The sequence below is a fragment of the Petromyzon marinus genome (genome assembly GCF_048934315.1).
Source record: "Petromyzon marinus isolate PM22_M1 ecotype Great Lakes invasive population chromosome 69 unlocalized genomic scaffold, UKy_Petmar_22M1.pri1.0 chr69_unloc.2, whole genome shotgun sequence".
Classification (NCBI taxonomy): domain Eukaryota; kingdom Metazoa; phylum Chordata; class Hyperoartia; order Petromyzontiformes; family Petromyzontidae; genus Petromyzon; species Petromyzon marinus.
Genome location: NW_027422602.1, coordinates 364,384 through 375,460, shown reverse-complemented (window position 1 = coordinate 375,460; position 11,077 = coordinate 364,384). Strand labels below are relative to the sequence as shown.

Sequence of the window (11,077 nt, the reverse complement as noted above, 5' to 3'; positions counted from 1 at the left end):
AATTCACAGTTTTATTTACCAGTTAAACTCAACTGTGCTCTTAGCTCTTGTTCATAGGCGAGCTGGTCACACGTAATGATAGCTGATGATCGCAGTAGCTGATATCACCACACGTGAGAATTTATAACAGCAGTCTAATCATCTGAACCAAGGAACCCGGATAAAAACCCAAGCTCCGACCACCACAGCGAGAGCACACGCCGACTCCAAAAGTATAACAGAGGCACCGCCAGGGTCCAGCATGACCTCCTGTGTACCGATCGAGGGAGATAACATCTTCTCAGCGGCAAATAGCAGCGAAACATTGCCTTAGCATTAAAATTATGGATTCACATCTCCAATACAATATTTTGGGGAAACTATCTGAACGTGGTGCTCTGGATGGATGACTGCTTCTTCTCTGTCTTGTTTTATTTATCCACACAGTCTCAATGTAACTCTACATCTCTGTGAATAAACCACATTATACATATCAATCTAGCGTCCACGCAATGATCCCCTCCCCCTAGCCCACACACCCCCTCTTTCCCCCCCCTTGCCCCGCCCCCCGTTCTTACCTAGAAACCTCTTACCATGGCATCTCTCTCCCACTTCAGTAGAAAAAAAACTTCTTGCTGTTGGGTTTCCCACCTGATGATGATTGCTTGTGTTGCAATAGAAACGTCGTGATTTATTTTATTTTATACCTACGTGACTTTACCGAAAGAACCAAAGAGTATTATAAATATCTATAAATATATGTTGGCATATATATCTGACCCTCAGTGAACGTGAAATAAAACTCGTGTTCATAGCCCTGCACAAGTATTTGAGCCTTGGGACGCTAGTTCGACTCCCACTCATGGCCACCAACAATAGTGGTGATTATCTAAACCGGTTCTGGGCCTCTCCTAGGTCGACTCAGCCTCAAATGATAAAATGGTGCGGTAATGCAGTTTGACTTGGTGCTGGCCACCCACCTTGTGTGCTGTGCCTGCCGTTATTAGGTGCTCACTAACAGCTCCATAAGTCTATTAAAGCGATATGGGGAATCGTTTTCTGTGTTTGGTAGAGAAACCTTTCTAAAAACAAGATTTCCCATGTGGGTCGCTCGACCTCTAAATTAATCAGGCGTAAAAATGTGATTTGATCAACTTCTATGGTTAACGGGACAGTCTATGTGTGGGTGATGTTTACATCCACGATAGCATGGTTGGCTAAGTGCAGTGCAAAATAAATTGAACATACAAACAACAACAGGACGTTTCCTTCATCTGACCACTGCTACATAGAAGCGACTTCTCTGTCCGTGGCCAGGAGCAGCTTCAAAGCCCCTACATTTACTTTAGCCGATGATATCACAAGTGATGTCCACCGTTGTTGTACAGCAGCCCTTTTGAGTGCATTCCATTGTAATGAGAGGCTGCCCTGCTGCAATTAACTCGTCACCACACTTGCGATCTAGAGGTCGATCCTTAGGCCTGGCATTTGGAGCGACGCTGCAAGCTTCTTAAATCTCGCTGCCTCTGTCCACCCAGCTGCGTAAATGGATACAGCACAGTTGGTCGATCGGCAGGTCGCATGCGGTGGTGGGGTAAAGCGTGGGTAACTCCCACCTCTTCCAACAAGGGAAGCATCTTGTAGGGCTGCACCTTTACTGACCGCACCGTCATTGATAAACCACGACGTGCATGGGTCCACGTATGACATGCGAGTAGGGGGTCCACGTGCAGCGTGCGAGAATGCGAGGAAGGGATTCACGTGCAGCGTGCGAGTAGGGGGTCCACAAGCAGTGTGCGAGGAGGGGGTCCACGAGCAGCGTGCGAGGAGGGGGTCCACGAGCAGCGTGCGAGGAGGGGGTCCACGAGCAGCGTGCGAGGAGGGGGTCCAGGAGCAGCGTGCATGGAGGGGGGCCACTTGCGGCTTGTGAGGAGGGGGTCCAGGTGCGCCGTGAGTGGAAGGGGTCCATGTGCTGTGTGCGGGGAGGGGACCCACGTGCGGCGTGTGAGGAGGGGGTCCAGGGATCTGTAAGACAATCTCTCTGAGACGGCGCTGCTGAGCGTCATCGTTGTCTCCATCGTTGACGAATGCTTTGTTGTCTCGACCAACAGCACCCCTCTTTGACTGCTGGCCCGACGACGACGACTCCACGTAGGAGAGCACGTGCAGCAGCGTGAACAACCTGAACGGGGGCAGAGGGGGGGGGGGGCACGGAGGGGAAGGGGGAGGGGCACGGGGCGCCACGGTGGCAAAATGTCAGGAGTTAACGGGACAGACCTAGGAGCCAATGGTTGACTGACTGAGATGACTGACAAAGCACCAGCTGTGACCCCTACTGTGCCAAATTGTTGTGTTTAGCTGCCCGGTGCTCTGCTTATGGATGCGAGCATCGCTCCTCTGCCCTCCATTATTGCTGGTGGGCGACTGCCTCCAACTGCCAAGTAGCATCTCCTCAGGAGTGGCCAATCTTGAGACCGCTGGTACCAGTTATTGGCAAGTCCACTCATCTCTATATATCCTCTTGTACCATATCATTCCTTTTTTTCCCTAGCCCATGCGGTGCCCTTTAGTCTGATCTATCCTGCCAAATAATAGCTGCTTTGCCATGCAGTGGCTGGGCATGGGGGCTACATGACCCAGCCAACACAGCCACGCTTGTGAGAGGAGCTCACCAATGGGAATGTGTCTAGATCTTTTAAGAATCTGTGAGCTCCTGACACAATCCAGTCTGATTAAACCCAGGATGCATTGTAGGCAGGGTGACCTGAATGTTTCTAACCGGTGCAGATGTTACTTTAGACACCTCAACATCCTTCTCGAAAGAATAAAGAAGGGAAGATATCAATGTGGTCAAAGAAAATCCGGAGCTTCGCATGGAATGACAAACCAAGTAGTTTCCACCCAGTGTTACACAGCCGATGAAAAGATAATGCTGCCCGACTGTTTCGGAGTGAGACCTCGGCTGCGAAACTGGAGCTGGTTATAAGCACACTGCCCACACTCACATAAAGGCAAAGACATGGATCTCCTGGATAGCCTTAAGATACTGTTGGGGCAAGTGCTGTCAGCGAGTGGCACCTATGAAGGCCGGTACGGCACAAAGGGGGAAGTCCAGGACCATTTCAGATAATCGTTACTGTTGTTGGTCACTGAGTCGGCATGCACACACACCCCCTATGGCCACGCATGGGTCGACCCCCACCCCTCCTCCTCACCTGTGGTACAGCATGGCCAGGAACTGGACAATGAGCATGCTGGAGAAGGTGATGAGGAACATGAAGGCGAGGGGCAGCACGTCGATGACCGTCCCCTCGTTCTTCGTGCTCGGGATCTGGATGTAGAGGTCGGGCTCCCACGAACTGCAGTGCCAGGGTCGCCACCAGCCACAGTGCATTGATCATGAAGTAGACGAAAGTGCCCTGCACGTTGGGACAGACAGACCAGGCCTGATTTACATTGCATTGGCCGAGTGGCGGGGGGGATGACCCCGGGCTGTTTATGGATCCCCTCTTTGTGCGTTCATTTTTCTCCCCCACTGTCCACTCTCGACGCCAAATGGTCACTTCTGTTGTTATTGTTTTATTGTTCATGTATTTTACAGGATTAGCGGATTATTGGAACAATTAACAATTAATTCGTAGGAATAATAAGGCATAGGTAATTCAATGCCGTTTAAATCTTCTTCTACCACATGCCAAGTACGGTAAGTACTCACTTAACGCCTGCTGTTTGCACAACGCGTTGTCGCTGGAACGCAATTTTTCTGTTATCGAAGCATCTCCGGTACTCGCGATGACGCGTTGCCAGTACCTTGTTTCTTATCTCGAAGAGTTCCTGCTTCACGCGTTTCCTGTGATCGTCATCTTCCTCCAGAGGCTTGAGGTAGTCACTGATCATGCTCTTCCAAAACTCGTCTTCCTCCTATGCATTCCCATCCACGGGACAGAAGGTTCACTTTGTGCGATTGTCCAAATAACAACAACTTACTCCGATGAATAATATTAATATTGTAATAGTAATAGGTTTTACCCTTTTAACTGGCACAAAAACTGACACCTTTATTCAAGGCATCGTGTTTGCAATAACCACAACACAAGCAATCAAAATGCAAACAAAAGAGACAACTCTGATAATAATATGCACTGTCCTTGAATTTGATTGGTCCACACCCGAGACGGCTTTTCTTAGAGCCTAGTCTCCACTGGTGTTAAATGCTCACCCCGAGCCCTCAATACTCTGATAGTGCGCTGTTTTTGAGTTGTACGCCTTTTGGCGTCTTCTGGTCCAACACCAGTGGAGACTAGGCTCTAAAAAAGCCGTCTCGGGTGTGGACCAATCAAATTCAAGGACAGTGCATATTATTATCAGAGTTGTCTCTTTTGTTTGCATTTTGACTGCTTGTATTGTGGTTATTGCAAACATATGATGCCTTGAATAAAGGTGTCAGTTTTTGTGCCAGTTAAAAGGGTAAAACCTTTTACTATATCTTATTACTGGCAAAGGAGGTCTCATAATGAAAATATTAATATTCTTGGTTCTTTCGGTAAAGTCACGTAGAAGGGAAACAATAAAATTATACACATTTTAAACAATAAAATTCTTACGACATTTCGACTGCAACACAAGCAATCATCATCAGCTGTGAAAACCACAGCAAGAAAATTTGAAAAAAGTGGCGGTTTTATTAACGTTAGCACCACGTAGAGCGATTTTACAGTGTGTTCAGATGGACGAGTCCATCTATGTTCAGAAAAGATGAGGGGGAGACGAAAATAATGGATGCGGTCTGAAAGCCACCGTAAGCGTGAACAATCAATTAAGACCCGAAATGGTTTATCAAATCCTTCCAATGATTGCTAAGCCAGAATCCATCTTCTCGGTTGAAATTGTCTCTGTGTTTGTATATGTGGATAGCCTCATGAACGAATCTCTTATGGTAGCCAGATGGCTTGCAAAGAACCTCTGTCTTGGAGAAGTCAATGTCATGTGAGCCTACTGAATTATAACAGTGATCTGCCACGGCCGAGGTATTGGTCCTACCGTGTTTTAGGTCTGCTTTGTGTTCACGGATGTCGTTTGGTTTCTCTAATGTAACTACTACCACAGATAATTTTGTTGTTTTAGATTTTTATTATTTTATTGTTTCCCTTCTACGTGACTTTACCGAAAGAACCAAGAATATGAATCCCTGCAGTCACGAAGGCTTTAAATCAAAATTAATATTAATGGTAATTTGTAATGCCCGATCACTGCACAGTTATTTGCTCGCTTTCGACGAGAGACATAGGGAGGGATTCAGAGACACGAGGAGGAATCACATATAGATGGGAAGGCAGCAGCAATGCACACCATGAGACGGTGCTACCAACAATTGCCCAAGCTCTGCAGTCCTCTGCATATAAATGTGTTCTCGGCAAATTAATGATTGTTCACATGTGGCAGAAAACCGTAGCAACCGGAGAAAATGCACGCGTGTGAGGGGGCAACATTATATCCTATACAGACGGAACAGGTGGATTCTACATTTGCTGTACCACCAGCTCCTGGCAAGCCAGGGTGCGGCTCCTTTCTGACGCCCACTGGAACTGAAATTCACGGCATCTTCTCAGTGTGTGATCCACCAACCACGTGTAGCACCAGCGTAGCCACCACCACCTCCAAGAATCATGACATCACTTCCTGTCCACTGTCCAGAATTGTTATCCAAATTGCACTGTCCTTGCACGAGATAAAAACTGCGAGTGGAACTCTCCCAGAACAATGCAGTGAAGCCCTACACGATAACTAGTGCTAAGGTACCTTTTTTCAAAGTCTCAAAGCCACACATTAGAGGAATGCGCCACTTGTTTGATCGTCACAGAAAACGACACTCAGTCAACTGACGGCAATATTTGGACATCTGGCCAATGCGTTGAACAATTAAGCGAGACAGGCAGCCGGGGGAGGGGAATGATGACTTCTAAATTAATTGAGTTGCTTAGTACAAGATCCTCAACATTAATGTAAAATCTTAAACGTAAACATCTCGATATTATTTTTATAGATTTATTTATTTCAGTAGGAAGGGCCCAATTAGCTGCCAGGCAGTTTCCCGATATATTTTCTTCATTAAAGTTGGTTGTTATCTTCTGGGCACTTATACACGAACTAGGACAAAGATCAAAGATCCCCCGTGTAGTCTTAACAGACTGCTGGGGCACGTGCTGTTAGCGACCACCTCTGAAGGCCAGCACGGCACACGAGGAGGTGGGTGGCCAGCACCACGTCCGGCCACCTTTGTCTCTTCAATTTGGGATATTTATACACTACACCAGGTACTCATTTGAGGCTGAGTCGACCTAGGAGAGACATAGGACCGGTTCAGATAATCGTCACTGGTGTTGGTGACTGAGCGGGAATCGAACTCAGGTCGCTCGATTATAAGCGCAGTGTGTTAACCACTGCGCCACCACTCCCCATAACGTATATGTAGCACACGTACAAAGACCGACACAGACATAAAAACACAGACATAAAGACACACAGACACAAGGACGCACCTGATTGAGGCTGCACCTCTGCGTGATGGCGTAACCCTGAGGCAGGATGTTCTCAAACATGACCTGCATCTTCTGGTGGCGCTGCCACACGAGGTCATGGCGCCCTGCAAGGGACAAAGGAGGATATCGATGTTCGGTGCACTCCCACAGAGGCTCGGGAAAAAAGTTTACCGTGACTCAGCGAAGAGAGCGGCGCAGACGGTAGTGATTACTCTCATCGTTAGGCTGGTATAGCCTGCAACAAAGCCTGGCTGAGTCGCAGGGCTCTGTGTTCATGAGGGTCTTACCAAGTTACCGTAGTAGAGGGGTGATGTTGCTGCTGAGTGCGGTCCAAATTAAGTGATTTGCAGTTATCTTTTTCAGAAGTGTTAAATTTTGACCATTACCAATGACACATCGGAGGAAACTGGAGAAAAAAGATGTCCATGCAGAACAGGGGGAGAAAATTCCTCAATCTCCCACGGTTCTACTGCAGCAGCAACATGCCCTCATTACAGAGTGCTTGCCACAAATGAATCACAATAGCTTGCTAATCTCGTCTAGAAGCATTAACCATCACCCACACTTCGTTCATCCATTCATCAAACAAAGATGGTCACCGCATCGCGTGATTTCAGATGCTTGGTCTTGTTTAACTGACAAGCAATGACTTCGCATTTAATTTTCGATTTAAAGCTTTCGTGACTGCAGGGATTCATCTTCTTGGTTCTTTCGGTAAAGTCACGTAGAATGGAAATAAAATAATACAAATAAAACATAATAAAATAAAATTCTCACGACGTTTCGGCCACAACTCAAGTAGCCTTCTTCAGGTGAAGGAACAGAACTGTCGGGACGACAGTGCTTCAATGAACGCTGCTTAGATTCGCAGCGTCTTTTAAGCTAGGTGGGAGAAGTAAAGCGCCTTGACAAAGGTGTTTACATATCAAACAGGATAATTTAGCATTGAAATAGCGGTGTTAAAGTGTTGGATCAGCATGATGTTAATGTGAGGGATTAGCATGTGACTGGTCACGGAAATAGCTATGTTAAAGTCGAAGTTTATATATCAACAGAGGCATTTAGTATATGGACGCTAAAGGACTGCAACTACCCAACTATCATACAATACACCGATGTGAAAAAACTAAGTATAAACTACATCAATGTTATCAATAAACTCTATATACTCTCCAATCAGCTGAGCTACTAACAATAAGTCGTTATACATTACAATGCCATATGGCGAAAAAATGGGTGGCGGTTTTTTCATTTCAACGTTAGCACCACGGAAAGCGACGAGCTTTGTTCAGACGGACGAGTCCATCTATGCTTGGAACGGAGGAGGGGAGAGAAACATCCACGATGCGCTACTCTGTCCTGTGTTGCGTTACAACTATTTTATAAACTAGACTACTATACATTGCAATGTTATACCTTCCAATCTAAACTACATTGTATAATATCGTATACACAGCCCAACGTAAGCTCTAACATCAATTCCATACACCCAGCCATCAGATTTACCATGGAAGTCGAAAGAGATGGCAAGCTACCCTTTTTGGATGTTCTAATTAAAAGGAGACCTGATGGTTCAATGAGCCACTGTGTCTACAGGAAAGCTACGCATATGGATGTTTACTTAAACCAGATTCCCACCACCATCCGTCCCAGAAGAACTCCCTCATCAAGACTCTATACCATTGAGCCCAATGCATTTCCGACCAGGAACACATTGCCAGTGAACTCTAGCACGTACACCAAGCTCTCAAGGCTAATGGTTACTCCGACTACACAATCCGCAAAACCATCACTCCAGCCATGAAGAAGGATTCTCTTGAGGAGCCATTCAAAACCATCACCTTACCCTACATTGCGGGGGTCACAAAAAAGATCTCCAAAATCCTGAATAAACACAAGATCCAGGTCCGATTCAACACAGTACATAAAATGCGTGATCTGGTTCCGTCTGTAAAAGATGTGGTTCCAGACATACAGTACCTGGGCGTCTACAAACTAAGTTGCCTCTGTGGTAGCAGCTACATTGGAGAAACCAAACGACATATCTCGGACCGCATCCGTGAACATAAAGCAGACTTGAAACACGGTAGGACAAACACCTCAGCCGTGGCAGATCACTGTTATAATTTAGTGGGCTCACATGACACGGAGGTTCTCTGCAAGCCATCCGGCTACCATGAGACATTCGTTCATGAGGCCATCCACATATACAAACACAGAGGCAATTTCAACCGAGAAGATGGATTCTGGCTTAGTAACCATTGGAAAGACGTTATAAACCATTTCGGTTCTTAATTGATTGTATTATATGGTGACTTTCAGACTGCAGTCCATTCCCTGGCATTGTCTCTAAATACTGTTCACACAACGGTCAAAGGTATAGCATGTTGTATAATAAATAGTTTAACATTGTAATGTTTAACATAATTCATAAGGCAATATATGGTATCGTAATTGTATAGTGAATATACAGTAGTGGTATACAGTAGGGTTGGTAGAATAATACATAGTGTAATATTACAAGTCTATTTTACAGTCTAAAGTATAGGGTAGTGTATAGTAACGCATTGTATAATTTAATGGTGGGTTTGTCTATGGCAGTGTATATTACGGTGTATAGTCGTGTAATGTAGAAAAAATTTAGTTGGGGACATATCAATATAATGCATAATGTTAGAGCTTACATTGGGCTGTATACGATATTATACAATGTAGTTTAGATTGGAAGGTATAACATTGCAATGTATTGTAGTCTAGTTTATAACATAGTTGTAACGCAACACAGAACAGAGCAGCGCATCGTGGCTGTTTCTCCCCCCTCCTTCGTTCCGAGCATAGATGGACTCGTCCGTCTGAACAAAGCTCGTCGCTTTCCGTGGTGCTAACGTTGAAAAGAAAATACCGCCACCCATTTTTTCGCCATATGGCATTGTAATGTATAACGACTTATTGTTAGTAGCTCAGCTGTTTGGAGAGTATATAGAGTTTATTGATAACATTGATGTAGTTTATATTTTAGTTTTTTATTAGTTTACTATATGGTATTCATTATATAGTGTAGTGTATACCCAGTTACTTTATGTTAATAGCTCAACTTATTGAAGAATATATTGAGTACATTTATTATATTGATGTAGTTTATACTTAGTTTTTTTCACATCGGTTTATTGTATGATAGTTGGATAGTTGCAGTCCTTTAGCGTCCATATACTAAATGGCCCTGTTGATATGTAAACTTTGATTTTAACATAGCTATTTCCGTGACCAGTCACATGCTAATCTCTCACAATAACATCATGCTAATCTCCCAGTTACATGCGAATTTCTGACTTTAACACCCTGCTGATCCAACACTTTAACACCGCTATTTCAATGCTCAATTATCCTGTTTGATATGTAAACTCCTTTGTCAAGGCGCTTTACTTCTCCCACCTAGCTTAAAAGACGTTGCGAATCTTAGCAGCGTTCATTGAAGCGCTGTCGTCCAGAGAGTTCTGTTCCTTCACCTGAAGAAGCCTACTTGTGTTGTGGCCAAAACGTCGTGAGAATTTTATTTTTATTATTTTATTTCCATTCTATGTGACTTTAACGAAAGAACCAAGAAGACTTTGTCTTTGTTTGATGAAAATATTACCTTTGGTATGGAGGGCGAGGTCTGTGTCTGATTGCTCTGGAGGTCGACTTTTGCTCTCTACTTCTTCTGGATGCTCTGTCTGAGTGCTCGCGATGTCTTCTAGTCTCGTCTCTGCTCCTTCTGAATGCTCCATCTGAGTGTTTGCGATGTCCTCTTCTCTCGACTCGATCTCTGCTCCTTCAGGATGCTCTGTCCCAGTGCTCGCGATGCCCTGTCATTTCTCCTCGCTCTCTACTCCTGGATGATCTGTCTGAGTGCTCGCGATGTCCTCGGGTCTCGTCTCTGCTCCTTCTGGATACTCCATCTGACTGTTTGCGATGTTCTCTCCTCTCGACTCGATCTCTGCTCCTTCAGGATGCTCCGTCTGAGTGCTTGCGATGCCCTGTCGTCTCTCCTCACTCTCTACTCCTTCTGGATGATCTGTCTGAGTGCTCACGATGTCCTCTGGTCTCGTCTCTGCTCCTTCTGGGTGCTCCATATGAGTGTTCGCGATGTCCTCTCCTCTCGCCTCGATCTCTGCTCCTTCTGGATGCTCCATCTGAGTGCTCGTAGTGTCCTGTTGTCTGGCCTCAATTGGACGCAGCTTCATCTCTCTGTCGAGTTCCACCGTGCACGACTCCACTCGGCTGGGAGGGATGATGATAAACTGTTAAACTAAACCATTATTTTTATTTTACCATGTAAGGCCCACTGAGCTATAAAGCTTTTTTGTAGAATCGACCTGAATATCACAAATTATAACTCAATGAGCGGCTTATCACGTGGAAATTACAGCAGCCAAATACTCTAATCACATGATGATTCTAAATGAGGAGGGAAAAAATCAGGGGACCCGGAGTAAAATCCACACCAACATGGGGAGAGAAAGGAATAGACGCAGACTCCATATAGGCAACAGGCATCGTCAGGTTTGGGATCGAAGCCA

At 45.4% G+C, this 11,077-nt stretch overlaps 1 protein-coding gene across 1 annotated transcript; it reads right to left on the bottom strand.

Annotated features, from left to right (window-relative positions):
• Positions 1-2,209: 2,209 nt before the first annotated feature.
• Positions 2,210-10,773, bottom strand: LOC142908080 (uncharacterized). Its single transcript, XM_076058257.1, has 4 exons — positions 10,153-10,773; positions 6,519-6,622; positions 3,790-3,900; positions 2,210-3,398 (listed from the first exon to the last, which is right to left on the bottom strand). The coding sequence occupies exons 1-4, from the start codon at positions 10,283-10,285 to the stop codon at positions 3,126-3,128; spliced, it is 621 nt and encodes a 206-aa protein (XP_075914372.1). The 5' UTR covers positions 10,286-10,773; the 3' UTR covers positions 2,210-3,125.
• Between the last annotated feature and the right edge of the window lie 304 nt (positions 10,774-11,077).

What these genes read in the sequence shown, in the direction of transcription:
- LOC142908080 (XM_076058257.1), bottom strand. Translation starts at nt 10,285, where the DNA reads ATGGAGCATTCAGAAGGAGCAGAGACGAGACTAGAAGACATCGCGAGC. An exon ending in CCTCGCCCTCCATACCAAAG is followed by an intron (nt 6,623 to 10,152) that starts GTAATATTTTCA and finishes TGTCCCTTGCAG; the next exon opens with GGCGCCATGACCTCGTGTGG. An exon ending in TCTTCGAGATAAGAAACAAG is followed by an intron (nt 3,399 to 3,789) that starts GTACTGGCAACG and finishes CCCAACGTGCAG; the next exon opens with GGCACTTTCGTCTACTTCAT.